At 46.4% G+C, this 14,394-nt stretch overlaps 4 protein-coding genes across 4 annotated transcripts; 1 reads left to right on the top strand and 3 right to left on the bottom strand.

The window, feature by feature from the left end:
• Positions 1 to 273: 273 nt before the first annotated feature.
• On the bottom strand, positions 274 to 2,677 carry EV420DRAFT_1660595 (cytochrome P450; the record flags this gene model as incomplete). Its single annotated transcript, XM_060478912.1, has 13 exons — positions 274 to 567; positions 626 to 769; positions 820 to 942; positions 993 to 1,017; positions 1,069 to 1,125; positions 1,180 to 1,369; positions 1,421 to 1,434; positions 1,499 to 1,622; positions 1,681 to 1,781; positions 1,832 to 1,995; positions 2,058 to 2,195; positions 2,254 to 2,323; positions 2,380 to 2,677. 13 exons carry the CDS (start codon positions 2,675 to 2,677, stop codon positions 489 to 491), a joined length of 1,527 nt encoding a protein of 508 aa, XP_060339415.1. The 3' UTR covers positions 274 to 488.
• Positions 2,678 to 2,988: 311 nt separating this feature from the next.
• Positions 2,989 to 5,389, bottom strand: EV420DRAFT_1660579 (cytochrome P450; the record flags this gene model as incomplete). The annotated part of the gene is made up of 11 exons (XM_060478911.1): positions 2,989 to 3,378; positions 3,431 to 3,574; positions 3,623 to 3,745; positions 3,844 to 3,928; positions 3,982 to 4,189; positions 4,301 to 4,411; positions 4,449 to 4,573; positions 4,624 to 4,787; positions 4,849 to 4,986; positions 5,038 to 5,107; positions 5,158 to 5,389. Coding segments are annotated over 11 exons (1,479 nt in total), but the record flags the coding sequence as incomplete, so codon positions are not given.
• Positions 5,390 to 7,291: 1,902 nt separating this feature from the next.
• EV420DRAFT_1757345 (cytochrome P450) lies at positions 7,292 to 10,405 on the bottom strand (the record flags this gene model as incomplete). The annotated part of the gene is made up of 14 exons (XM_060480510.1): positions 7,292 to 7,498; positions 8,289 to 8,319; positions 8,353 to 8,515; positions 8,564 to 8,686; positions 8,744 to 8,768; positions 8,829 to 8,885; positions 8,932 to 9,121; positions 9,173 to 9,186; positions 9,240 to 9,363; positions 9,425 to 9,525; positions 9,576 to 9,739; positions 9,802 to 9,905; positions 10,018 to 10,055; positions 10,108 to 10,405. The coding sequence occupies 14 exons, from the start codon at positions 10,403 to 10,405 to the stop codon at positions 7,320 to 7,322; spliced, it is 1,611 nt and encodes a 536-aa protein (XP_060339413.1). The 3' UTR covers positions 7,292 to 7,319.
• A 1,376-nt stretch (positions 10,406 to 11,781) lies between these two features.
• EV420DRAFT_1660555 (cytochrome P450) lies at positions 11,782 to 14,267 on the top strand (the record flags this gene model as incomplete). Its single annotated transcript, XM_060478910.1, has 13 exons — positions 11,782 to 12,079; positions 12,130 to 12,199; positions 12,249 to 12,386; positions 12,449 to 12,612; positions 12,672 to 12,772; positions 12,841 to 12,964; positions 13,025 to 13,038; positions 13,090 to 13,279; positions 13,332 to 13,388; positions 13,440 to 13,464; positions 13,527 to 13,649; positions 13,703 to 13,846; positions 13,898 to 14,267. The coding sequence occupies 13 exons, from the start codon at positions 11,782 to 11,784 to the stop codon at positions 13,974 to 13,976; spliced, it is 1,527 nt and encodes a 508-aa protein (XP_060339412.1). The 3' UTR covers positions 13,977 to 14,267.
• Between the last annotated feature and the right edge of the window lie 127 nt (positions 14,268 to 14,394).

The following is a 14,394-nucleotide window of genomic DNA, read 5'->3' as shown; positions in this document are numbered from 1 at the left end:
GTTTGCTCTTCAAATTTCTTCTTCGAGTTCATGAAACAAACACAGAAATAGCATACCATGCAGCTACAGGATATATGTGAAGTTGGAAACTTATTCACGCCAACTCTGGTTACAGTATGCAGGACTTACTATCAATGAGGTGGTGTTTACTCCTTGAGAAGCATACCCAATAGAAACGAGAGACTGTATATGTCTACAGTGCACTCATCGTGCACAGCTAATTTCGTCGCTGTATTTCAACATATACTGCGTTAATTGATGGCAACATGGCAGTGTTATAGGAGGGAAAAAGAGGTCCGCAAGAACATCTCTTGGACATCGCTTCAGGATAGCATGCATACTGGTTAGTACTCTCCCCTTAGAACGTAGTATACCGCCATGAGAGTTACAAAACGACAATCAGAAATGAGCTTGTAATTGAAGGGAAAGACTCGAAATTTTATATCCTGGAACTTCAACGATCGAAAACGGAAGTCATTCCGGAATTGTTACAATCCACCCAAATCTATCAACTCTTGCGCACCAGCAGAGCGCGCCTTGATAGTGCATTTGAAAGGCGCAGGAAAACTATCCGTAACATCGAATGAGGCTGTACCGATGATATGTCCAACGCGAAAGGACCTACCTCAGAAAACCATCGGTGAAGACATTGCTAGGTTCGATGATACGGCCTTCAGGATCCACAGCCTTCGAGAGTGATAAAGTTGCCGCCATAGAAGCAATAGCGATCCACGCCGTATTCAATGCAAGGTAACGACCCGGACAGATGCTGAGGATATCGGTGAATGGGTCGGATAAGAATTATATCCAAATACACACCGTCTTCCAAACCCAAATGCAGCTGTGGGTTCGGGCTGGAGCTCTTTCCTGTCCTCAGGCATGAACCGGTCCGGATCGAAGACCAACGGATTGGGATAGTCCTTTTCGTCATGGAGTATAGCCCTGCACTGAGTGTCAGTTCTGAGGCTTCAACATCATACGTTGATACTCACCAAGCATTACCAATGATGGTTGCACCTGCGGAGGAAACAAACAGGAATAGATAAGAAAAACGAACCCGATACATACCAGCAGGAATATAATAACCTCTGTAAACATCCTCTTTGATGCTACGATGGGCAACACCTAAATAAAAGGATAGAGAACGGCAAAGACATCCATGCACCTATCGACACTTACCCATTGGAACAACAGGATTCCATCTCAGTGCTTCTGACAAGATAGCTTCAATGTAAGGCAGGTGCGGACGGTCATCAAAATTTGGCAGTCTGGTAGGGCCAACGACAGTGTCCAGCTCAGCTTGAGCCTTGGCTTGAACTTCGGGGTAAAGAAGAAATGCAACCATTGTGGAAAGGACGACTGATACAGTCTTCATAACAATATAAGAGACGTGAAGTGAGGCATACAGATGAAAACATACAGTGTCAGCGCCCGCTAACCAAGACGTAAGATCAGGTGTTCAACAGGCACAAGTTTCGAAACACCCGAAGCAACCTACCGGTGAAGGAGACTGCAGCTGCATTCCGAATAATTTCAAGCCGTGTCGCTCTCTCCGACATGCCGAACCCTTTCATCTTTGTCAGATTTTCGGCAACGAACGAAGATGCTACGAGGCCGTTAGCCTTGGGGCATAAGAACTCAGTGTAACCCAAAACAGAGAATGAGTAAATGAGGATGTACCATTGACTCTGAAGCGTATTCGAAAGGTTTATCTTTCATTTCCTCTACATCCTTTCTCCAGGCACCCGCAAGACTTAAAAAGTTCGCGCCAGGAAATTTTCCTTCGTAAAGTTTTAATGCAGAACTAGCATTAAAATAATCACGCACTCACGCGGAAGATATTTCAAACTCGGGATAAAGTCAACGAGAAAAGTCCCCACGTTCCCGACGATGCGCATACTTTCCAGAGCCCGATCTACCAGTTCCACGAATTCATCTCCATTTGGATGTACATCGTATCCATAGACGGTTTTCATGATAACTGAGCCAGCGTGACTAGAAGGATATAGCAGATCGTGAGCTTTAGAGAGCGTGCGGTCAAAATATGTATAGCTTACTGGCGAACATGGTGAACAAACTCATCAGGAGATTTATGTAACTGTTGTAGCAAGACCGACGTTGCTTTCATCTGCACAGCATAATATGCGGGAACTGCCCGAGGCTGGAAGTATTGGTGAAACATTCGCCGATGCATTCTACGAAGAGAAAGAGAGAAATCAGATAAATCAATCAACTTCATCATGAACTGCAAACCTCCACCAATCAGAATACCTCATGAAAGCCATGTTATGTCCCCATCCTACTAACTTTAACATGGTGAAATCTACACGGCGGCACCGTTACCTGATCCGAGATGTTACAGTATAATACCAGCCATACCTGGTCTATCGGAGTAGTTCCCTGAGCGCTTCTCGAACAGATCTGCCGCTGCCTGGGCAGAGTTAATTACAACGGTCGGACTTCCAGGAGTATCTAAATAAAAGACGTCGCCGTAGGTAGAAGCCCATTGAGTGTAAGTAAGCCATGGATATTCGACGGGCACATCCCAGAGATTTCCTATGAGTGGAAGTCCCTTAGGCCCAGGAGGGAGACGTCGTCGGTTAAGTGAGAGGCGGGTAAGGCGATGTAACAGTAAAACACCGAATACAAGAAGTGCTATCAGGAGAGTCGAAATCATTGCGAGGACTTACAGAAACCAGTCCTCACTTCCCATTTCTTAAAAAGGCACACCTTTCCGTGAATCAACGGCATTGAATCAGGTTTATCTCCCGTGTTTTCCAAAAATATGTCTGGAGAAGAGCAGATGACGGATAAATCGATGTGAACGGGTGTAATGAATGATATGGAGCATCAGTTCGTGGCACTACAAAGAACCAGTGACCCCTCTATAATGTCACCTGTGAGCAAGAGATGATGAACGTTTACATCTGATTAGGAATGGACTCGGAAAGATTGGGCTGCGATGCCGGTAATAAATGTCGCCCTGGGCAAAGGAAATAGCAAACATTACTAATCGATAGAATGCGATTCTGGCGTGTCAGTCCGTCGTACATTACACCCTAGGTGTACACTATACTCGGTTATTATGCGGGTCGGACTTGTCATGAGAAAAGCCTATCCGTGTTATCGTGCTGATCGTATCATGGGAAAAACTTCCGTTCATGCTCCTAATTAGCCTGATTTCGCTTAGTGAACCTCAAGGTTGTTTGGGTCGTGTTTTCCCGACCAAGTTTACGGCGGTCTAAGAGGGTGATGGCAATCACCACAGAACTTTAAAAATCGAAGTCGTTCCAATTTTGCTACAATCCATTCGAATCTATCAACGCTTGCGCTCCAGCCGAGCGCACCTTGATAGTACATTTGAAAGGTATGGGAAAGCTATGCATGAAGTTAGAATGATTCTTAGCATGCCTTATGTGAAAGGACTTGCCTGAGAAAACCGTCCGTAAAGGTATCACTAGGTTCGATGATACAACCTTCAGAATCAATAGCCTTGGTAAACGATAGCGTCGATGCCATAGACGCGATGACAATCCACGCGGAATTCAATGCAAGATAACGACCGGGACATATGCTGAGGAAATATTTGCGCCGAAGCTGAATGGAAGCATATCATACGCACCGTCTTCCAAAACCAAACACGGCTATAGGTTCAGGTTGGGGTTCTTTCCCCTCTTCGGGTATGAACCTGTCGGGATCGAAGATAAGAGGATTGGGATAAACCTTTTCATCGTGAAGTATAGCCCTACATGGAGCGTTAATCTGAGGCTGGGATACTGATATACTGATACTCGCCAAGCGTTACCAACAATGGTTGCGCCTACGGAGGGGATAAATAGGAACAGACAGGGAGAACGCATCTGAGACATACCTGCAGGAATGTAATATCCTTTGTAAACATCCGCATTCAAGCTACGATGAGCAACACCTAAATGAAAACCAATGAACTGCAGGGATATACATGTTCCTATAGATGCATACCCATTGGCACCACAGGATTCCACCTCAGTGCTTCCAACAGAATAGCGTCAATATAAGGTAGCTGCGGACGGTCGTTGAAATTTGGCAGACGGGTGGAACCGACCACGGCGTCTAGTTCAGCTTGAGCCTTGGCTTGAACCTCGGGGTAAAGAAGAAATGCTAGTATGACAGCAAGGACAACCGATACGGTCTTTGCAGCAATAAGAGACTTCATACGAAGCACAAGGTGAAAACTTACAGTATCAGCACCGCCTAACCAAGACATAAGATAAAACGTTCTACAAGAAACACATAGATGCAACCTACCGGCGAAGGCTACCGCAGCTGCATTCCGGATAATTTCAAGCTGTGCCGCCTTCTCCGACATACTGGTCTCTTTCATCTTTGTTAGATTTTCAGAGACGAATGAAGGCGTAGCAGTGCCATTCGCCTTGAGGAAGGAACACAGAGTCAGTGCGACCAAAAACATAAATAAATAAACGAGGACGTGCCATTGATTCTGAAGCGTATGCGAACGGTCCGTTTGCCATCTCTTCGACATCTTTTCTCCAGGTGTCCGCAAGACTCATGAAATTTGCACCAGGAAACCACCCTGCATAGAATTTAAATGCGAGGCTAATAGCTGAGAGAAAGCAGGCTCACGAGGAAGATATTTCATGCTCGGAATGTAGTCAACGAGAAAAGTTCCCACGTTCCCAATAATGCGAACACTTTCCATAGCTCGATCTACCAACTCCACAAATCGATCGCCATTTGGATCGACATCATATCCATAGACGGTTTTCATAATAACAGAACCAGCATGACTAGAAGAATACACCAGACCGTGAGATTTTGAGGGTATGCTGTCGCTATATCACAGCTTACTGGCGAACATGGTGAGCAAACTCATCGGGAGATTTATGCAACTGTTGTAGCAAAACCGATGTCGCTCTCATCTGCACAGGATAATACGCTGGGACTGCCCGAGGCTGAAAGTATTGATGAAACATTCGGCGATGTTTTCTACGAAGAAGAATCAGGCAATATCAACGGAGAACATCGCGAACCACAAACCTCCACCAGTCAGAATATCTCATGAAAGCCATATTGTGCCCCCACCCCGCTAACTTGGTCATGGTGAAATCTGCATGGCGTTATCAGCTGAGACATAGTTGTGATATCGTCCCACTATACCTGGTCTATCAGAATAATTCCCAGAGCGTTTTTCGAACAGATCCGCAGCCGCTTCTGCAGAGTTGATCACGACAGTCGGATTTCCAGGAGTATTCAGATAAAAGACGTCGCCGTAGGCGGCAGCCCATCGAGCGTAAGTAAGCCACGGATACTCTGCGGGCACATGCCAAAGGTTCCCTATGAGCGGGAGTCCCTTGGGGCCGGGAGGGAGAGGTAGACGTCTGTGTTTAAGTGAGAGGCGAGACAAAAGATACACCAATAAGACACCAAATGCTATCAGGAGAGTTGAAACCATTGCGAGTAGTCACCGCAGTTGATTTCTTCCCACTTCTCACTCTTTAAGAAGTCTGCCCTTCCCTGGTTAGAAGACCTGTAATTCTATAAACGACACAGCCTAAGCACCATATGTCCCGAAATCCCTAATTGCAACAAGATGTCGTGACAAAGAAGATGGGGAAGCTATATTATTACCACACGTCGGAACGATAGAGTAAATTATATGCATGATGAAGCATCAGCTGAACACCCAACCCCGTATATACACGGGTGAAGTGGACATCGTGGGTCGTCCGGACTGGTTGCTCTCAGGCTCTCAGATCTCAGTGCCAGCAGCTAGTCGTTGTGGATGATGGGACAAGAGACTCCTGAGATGGCGACTTGAATGAGAAGGAAGTTGAGGGTGAAAACAGGAAGTCCTCAGCAGTGATGGAGACGTAGCCTACAGCAAAGTATTGCCAACCAGAATCCAAGAATGAGGGTTTTGGTTAAACTTTTTAACTCAGCCCGATCGTGTGCAAATTTTTGAATGACGTTATGCAGATGACCTGTTCCCGTGCCAGATACGACTCCGACTCCGACTCGCTCGTGCAACTGGTGGAGGTCAAGAGAAGGATACAACTGTATATCGTATTTTACATGCAATACCCATCTACTCACCAGAAGCACTTCTGGTCAATTTGCCGGGTAGCTCTCGAAAAGTGGGTGAGGACCCCGGGCCGAGAGTCATCTATGTCTGGGAGTTTTTTGCCTTGCTCGTGGACGGAACATTGTCATGAGGTAGAATAGTTTCCAACACGGATATCATGGCCTCGGTGGTTTTTCATATCCCTTCGAAAGGCAGTCAATGTACTCGGAGAGAGTAAAACGCTATTCGTCCAAATGCATCCCGCTGGCGCCAGCTTTGAACATGACCAAAGTGTTACTGGTCCCATGTTCGATTCGACTTTGATTGGATCTTGTACGGCACTGCGGTTCTCGTCGACCATCGGATATCATTCTCCAGATATCTGGTTGTCTATCCTTGCTGTAGTCAAAGCTCTCGCATTTCTCGGCCCGAACAACATGCCTTTCCTAATGAATTCTATGTCGGACGGCCACTGGTAGAGTCCTGAGTCGCACCACAGTGATCCCACTCGGTCTAACGATTCCAAGTAGTTTGCGGCCATTCAACGATACAGTGTTCGAGTCCAGCTGATTCTTTGCAATCCTCTTACATATCACTTTATCGGGCTAACACAACTCACTAACTCCGTCAAGAGCAGTGTCTAGTCGAACTCAAGAAACAACACAAACGGCTTCAAAGACGATCCTTGGGGAACCACTGCCAACAAGTACTGCAAGCATCTTTGCGATTACGATGACGAAAAATGGCGGGAGATCGTTTTCGGCAGCGCAAAACATTTCAATGCGAAGGCCAAGCTCCTAGGGGCCATAGAGTCGAGTGGTAGTGCCAGAATGGATGACTGCGACGACAATATTAGCAAGTCTCCTTAGGTTCTTCTCGTTCCTTCGTTGTATCTTATCGGTACTGACGTTCTTTCCTTATCAGATGCTACCCTTGAAGGAAGATGTTAGTACACATTCGGTTTCTGTATTGATGATGTCGCTGTAGTGCTTGAAAGTTGAAATACAGTTTTTTCCCGACGTGCAAAAGTGGTTATATAATATGAACGTGTGCTAGTAGAATGGGTATGGACTAGGTATGGTGGCTAATGGGGGATTGCGAGAATGCAGGTATGGTGGCTGACATAACAATATAACCGCGGTATGGGGGTAGCCAGGTACGTTATACGCCTATAACGGTGTCTGGTTCTCTGGTGGGTGATGGTAGCTATGGTCTCATCCCTACCAGACTTGTACGAGTTTGCTGATCCGGGCCTGGTTTATTGGAGTAATTCCCTGAAGGCTGAGCGCTTTTCGAACAGATCTGCCGCTGCCTGGGCAGAGTTAATTACAACGGTCGGATTTCCGGGAGTATCCAGATAAAAGACGTCGCCGTAGGTAGAAGCCCATTGAGTGTAAGTAAGCCATGGATATTCGACGGGCACATCCCAGAGATTTCCTATGAGTGGAAGTCCCTTAGGCCCAGGAGGGAGACGTCGTCGGTTAAGTGAGAGGCGGGTAAGGCGATGTAACAGTAAAACACCGAATACAAGAAGTGCTATCAGGAGAGTCGAGATCATTGCGAGGATTTACAGAAACTGATCCTCGCTTCCCATTTCTTAAAAAGGCACACCTTTCCATGAACCAGGGACATAGAATCAGGTTTATCTTGCTGCTTCCCGTGTTTCCAAAAATACGTCTGGAGAAGAGCAGATGACGGATAAATCGATGTGAACGGGTGTAATAAATGATATGGAGCATCAGTTCGTGGCGCTACAAAGAACCAGTGACCCCTCTATAATATCGCCTTAGAGCGAGAGATGATAAACGTCGACATCTGATTAGGAATAGACTCGGAGCTGCGATGCCGGTAATAAATGTGGCCTTGGGCAAATGAGATAGCAAACACTGCTGATCGATAGGATGCGATTCTGGCGTGTCAGTCCATCGTATACTACACCCAGGGTGTACTCAGTTATTATTATGTGGGTCAGACTTATCATGAGAAAGGCCTATTCGTGTTATCAACGTACTGAGCGTGTCATGTGAAAACATCCGTTCATGCTAGTTTCTCCCATCCTGATTGGCCTGATGAATCTTAAGGTTGTTTAGATCGTGGTTTCTCGAGCAAGTTTACGGCGGTCTAAGAGGATGATGACAACCACCACAGAACTTCAAAAATCGAAGTCATTCCAAAATTGCTACAATTCTTTCGAATCTATCAACGCTTGCGCTGCAGCTGAGCGCACCTTTATAGTACATTTGAAAGGTATGGGAAAGCTATGCATGAAGTTAGAATGATTCTTAGCGTACCTTATGTGAAAGGACTTGCCTGAGAAAACCGTCCGTAAAGGTATCACTAGGTTCGATAACCCGACCTTCAGAATCAATAGCCTTGGTAAACGATAGCGTCGATGCCATAGACGCGATGACAATCCATGCAGAATTCAATGCAAGATAACGGCCGGGACATATGCTGAGGAAATATCGGCGCCGAAGCTGAATGGAAGCATATCATACGCACCGTCTTCCAAAACCAAACACGGCTATAGGTTCAGGTTGGGGTTCTTTCCCCTCTTCGGGTATGAACCTGTCGGGGTCGAAGACAAGAGGATTGGGATAAAACTTTTCATCGTGAAGTATAGCCCTACATGGAGCGTTAATCTGAAGATGAGATAGTAATATATTGATGCTTATTACTCACCAAGTGTTACCAACGACGGTTGCGCCTACCGGGGGGGGGGGGGGAATAAATAGGAACGGACAGGAAGAACGCGTCTGAGACATACCTGCAGGAATGTAATATCCTTTGTAAATATCTGCATTCAAGCTACGATGAGCAACACCTAAATGAACTGTAGGGATATACATGGACCTAGTATAGACACATACCCATTGGTACAGTAGGATTCCATCTGAGTGCTTCAAACAGAATAGCGTCAATATAAGGCAGCTGCGGACGGTCGTCAAAGTTTGGCAGACGGGTGGGACCGACCACAGCGTCCAGTTCGGCTTGAGCCTTGGCTTGAACTTCGGGGTAAAGAAGAAATGCAAGCATAGTGGAAAGGATGACCGATACGGTCTTCATAACAATATAAGAGACGTGAAGTGAGGCATACAGATGAAAACATACAGTGTCAGCGCCCGCTAACCAAGACATAAAATAAACATTCTGCAAGAAACACATAGATGCAACCTACCGGCGAAGGCTACCCCCGCTGCATTCCGGACGATTTCAAGTCGTGTCGCTTTCTCCGACATACTGGTCTCTTTCATCTTGGTCAGATTCTCAGAGACGAATGAAGACGTGACAATGCCATTAGCCTTGAGAAGGGAACACAGAATCAGCGCGACCAACAACATAAATAAGTAAACGAGAGCGTACCATTGATTCTGAAGCGTATGCAAACGGTCCGTTTACCATCTCTTCGACATCTTTCCTCCAGGCGTCTGCAAGATTCATGAAATTTGCGCCAGGAAACCACCCTTCATAAAATTTCAGTACGATACTGACAGCTAAGAAAAAGTTGGCTCACGAGGAAGATATTTCATGCTCGGAATGTAGTCAACGAGAAACGTTCCCACATTCCCAATAATGCGAAGACTTTCCATAGCCCGATCCACTAAAACCACAAACCGATCGCCATTTGGATCGACATCGTATCCGTACACGGTTTTCATGATCACTGAACCAGCATGACTGGGAGAATACAGCGGGCCGTGAGATTGTCAGAGTGTACCGTCAGTATATGTACAGCTTACTGGCGACCATGGCGAACAAACTCATCTGGAGATTTAAGCAGCTGTTGTAATAAGACCAACGTCGCTTTCATCTGCACAGGGTAATATGCTGGAACTGCACGAGACTGAAAGTATTGATGAAACATTCGGCGATGTTTTCTATGAAGAGGAATCAGGCAGTATCAACAGAGAACATCGCGAATCGTAAACCTCCACCAGTCAGGAGGCCGAAGTTACGTTGAACCCCCACCCCACTAAATTGATCATGGTGAAATCTGCATGACGTCATCAGCTCTGAGACGTGGTTATAATATCGTCCCACTATACCTGGTCTGTCAGAATAAATCCCAGAGCGTTTTTCGAACAGATCCGCAGCCACTTCTGCGGAGTTGATCACGACGGTCAGATTTCCGGGAGTATCCAAATAGAAGATGTCGCCGTAGGTGGCAGCCCATCGAGCGTAGGTGAGCCATGGGTACTCTGCGGGCACATCCCAAAGGTTCCCTATGAACGGGAGTCCCTTGGGGCCGGGAGGGAGAGGGAGACGTGCGTGTTTAAGTGAGAGGCGAGACAAAAGATACACCAACAAGACACATACAAGAAACGCTATCAGGAGAGAAACCATTGTGATCGGTTATCACAGTTGGTTTCTCCTCTCTTCTTCTCACTCTTTAAGAAGTCCGACCTTTCCTGGGCCGAAAACCTGTAATTCTATAAACGATACACTGCGGTAGGCACCATATCTCCGTGAGGGTTCTAGTTAAACTATCTAACTCAACCTAATCGTGCACAAATTTTTGAATGACGTCATGCAGATGACCTGTTCCCAGACCACGACTGCCAGATACGACTCCGACTCCAACTCGCTCGTGCAACTGGTGGAGGCCAAGAGAAGGATACAACTGTATGGCTTTTACATGAAGCACTTCTCGTCGATTTGCCGGGTAGCTATGGAAAAGCAGTTGAGGTCCCGAGAGTCATCTATGACGGGTCTGGGAGTTTTTTGCCTTGCTCGTGGATGGAACATTGTCAAGACATAGAATAGTTTCCAACACGGATATCATGGTCTCGGTGGCAATATTTTTCATACCTCCTCGAAAGGCAGTCAATGTACTCGGAAAGGGTAAAACGTTATCCGTCCAAATACATTCCGTTGGCGCCAGCTATGAACGTGACCAAAGTGTTACTGGTCTCATGTTCGATTCAACTTTGATTGGATCTTGTACGGCACTGCGGTTCTCGTCGACCATCAGATATCCTTCTCCTGATATGGTTCTCTACCCTTGCTGTAGTCAAAGCTCTCGCATTTCTGCTCGACCAATATGCCCTTCCTAATGAATTCTATGTCGGACGGCCATTAGTAGAGCCCTGAGTTGCGCTATATTGATCTCCCTTCAGTCTAACGATTCCAAGCCTCTTGACGTCACCTTTGCTACCGTTACTGCGGGATAAGGTCCGTATCCTGGTTAGGTGGAAGGAATCAGAATGTTTGCTCATGCTTCTAGTTCGCAGCCATCCAATGATATTGTGTTAGAGTCCAGCTGATTCTTTGCAATCCACTTGCATCTCACTTTATCGGGCCAATACGAAGTAATGGCATCACGATCGTGCTCACGGGCAGTGCAATCATGATGGTCCAACACTCCACATATCATGCTAGAACCGCATCTCATTGTTTCCTAGACCATTCCGAACGGTTTTTCATTAATTTGCTGCGTTCCTTGCACTTTCTTGGTCCTAATCAGGATTGTACATTTTACCACGACCTACTCTGAGACGACGAGCCACCGATTCTTTGTAGGGTAATGTCCACAAATTGATGCTCCATATGCACACGTTCACGTTTGTTTCGTCTCAGGGTTATCCGTCATCTGTTCTTCTCCAGACATCTTTGGAAAACATGGGAGCAGCCATGAGATAAACCCGGTTCCGTGTCCTTGACTCACGGAAAGGTACACCTTTTTAAGGAATGAGAGAGATCAGCTGGGGCAAGTTCTTGCAATGGCCGCAACTCTCCTGCTAGTGTTTCTTGCCTTTGGGGTGCTATGGTTCCATCATCTTATCCGCCTCTCGCTTAAACGTCGACGTCTTCCTCCTGGTCCTAAGGGGCTTCCACTCATAGGGAACCTTTGGGATGTTCCCGCAGAGTACCCGTGGCTCACCTACGCTCGATGGGCTGCCACCTATGGCGACGTCTTTTATTTGGATACTCCCGGAAATCCTACCATTGTAATTAACTCTGCACAAGCAGCGGCGGACCTGTTCGAAAAATGTTCTGGGAATTATTCCGATAGACCTGGTATGGCTGGTCCATATCACACTGACACAGAGCTAGTAACAATCATGCAGATTACACCATGGCCAAGTTATCAGGATGGGGGACTATCATGGGTTTTATGAGATACTCCGACCAGTGGAGGTCGGTACAACCATGATCTCTGTTGATATTATCTAATTTCTCTCTATAGAAAACGTCGCCGAATGTTTCATCAATACTTTCAGCCTCGTGCAGTTCCAGCGTACTATCCTGTGCAGATGAAAGCGACGTTGGTCTTGTTACAACAGCTGCTTAAATCTCCAGATGAGTTCGTTCGCCGTGTTCGCCAGTAAGTTGTACGTATACCGATAGTACGCTCTGAAAAATTCATGGCTTGCTGTATCCTTCTAGTCATGCTGGCTATGTTATTATGAAAACCGTCTATGGATACGATATTGATCCAAGCGGTGATCGATTTGTGGACCTAGTGGACCGGGCTCTAGAAGGTATTCGCCACTCCGGGAATATGGGATATTTTCTCGTCGACTACATCCCGAGTTTGCAATATCTTCCGCGTGAATTGGCTTTTACTTAACCGTCAGACTCATGGTGAGAGCCACTGATACACATACAGGATGGTTTCCTGGTGCAAACTTCATCAACCTTGCGCGCAACTGGAACAAAGAAGTCCAAGACATGAAGCAAGAGCCATACGAATATGCTTTGCAATCACTGGTATGTCCTCGTTTAGTTGCCGAACAATACCGAAGGCGGTCCCATTGACTATGTACCTCACCTGTAAGGCTAAAGGCCTCGCCTCGCCTTCGTTAGTCTCCGAAAATATAAGAAAGGTGAAGCAGTTAGCTGCGCCGGAGAGTGCGGCACACCTTGACGTCATCCGTGATACAGCGGGGGTAGCCTTTGCCGGTAGGTTGTCTTTAGCATTTCCAGCTGAATACCTGATCTCAATGCTCATGTCTTGGTTAGCGGGCGCCGATACTGTACGTTTTCATCGTTTTCAGTCCGTCTTGTTACTCTCATACGCTATAAAGACGGTGTCAACCATTGTTTCTGTGATACTCGCTTTCGTTCTCTACCCCGAGGTACAAGCTAAAGCTCAGGCCGAGCTCGACGCTGTTGTCGGTCCCAATCGCCTGCCGAATTTCGATGACCGTCCACAGCTTCCTTATATTGACGCTGTACTGATGGAAGCACTGAGATGGAATCCTGTCGTGCCAATGGGTCTGCATTTTCAGACCACCAATGTTACCTCAGCTCATAGGTCTCGATTCAGGTATTGACCATCGCAGTAGGCAAGAGGATATCTACAGAGGATATTACATTCCTGCGGGTATGGTTTGATTGCGTTTACTTTGTCGGTTTTTGCTCACTCCCCTTGTAGGCACGACCGTTGTCGGTAACGTTTGGTGAGTATCAGTCTTCGATAGCGGGGTGTAATGTCCGACCCTCATATATATTGATGTACCAGGGCCATACTACACGACGAAAAAGACTATCCCAACCCACTAGTCTTCGATCCCGAACGATTCATGTCCAGCGATGGGAGAGAACCTCAACCGGAACCCACAGCCGCCTTTGGTTTTGGGAGACGGTGCGTTTGACAGATCCATACAATCAAGCCCTTTATTGATATCTACTTCTCAGTATCTGTCCGGGTCGTTATCTCGCATTGAACACAGCGTGGATCGCCATTGCGTCTATGGCCGCGACCTTGTCGTTTTCCAAGGCCGTAGATTCTGAAGGCCATATTATTGAACCTAGTGATACTTATACAAATGGCTTTCTGAGGTAGGTTGTCCGCCGCTGATGTTCGACACTTCATTTCTGAATTTCCTGTAGCTTTCCTGTGCCTTTCAAATGCACGATCAAGGCGCGTTCTGCTCAGGCGCAAGCGCTGATAGACACTGGCGGATTGTAACACTTTCGGAACATGTAATTTTAAACACTACACTTATGAAGGAGAAGTCGAACTTCCATCCTGATGATTCGGTAAGAATGTTGCTGCATCTATACTAAATCGACCCTAGGGTGGGAGATGTCAACGCTTGAGCTACACAAATAAACAATGATGCGGTAAAAAGGCAATGACAGTGCTCAGGAGAACAGATCCTAGTACGGTGAGACAGTTGATGTTATAGAATAACATTAATACCACTAGCAAAATTGAGAGCAATCCATATCATGGAAGAAAGCACGACGACGACGATTAATATTGTTATATGTACAAGGTCAAACTGATTGGATGGCTACTATATGGTCTACAGTGTACCACGCTGACAGAATAAAATGCCTCAAATTAGTTATGAATCCTCCCAACCAGCCGTCCGCAAGGATAA

Source organism: Desarmillaria tabescens (genome assembly GCF_030435595.1).
Source record: "Desarmillaria tabescens strain CCBAS 213 chromosome Unknown EV420scaffold_1, whole genome shotgun sequence".
Classification (NCBI taxonomy): Eukaryota; Fungi; Basidiomycota; class Agaricomycetes; order Agaricales; family Physalacriaceae; genus Desarmillaria; species Desarmillaria tabescens.
Note: the sequence above shows the minus strand (reverse complement) of the source record. Positions and strands in the feature narration are given on the sequence as shown.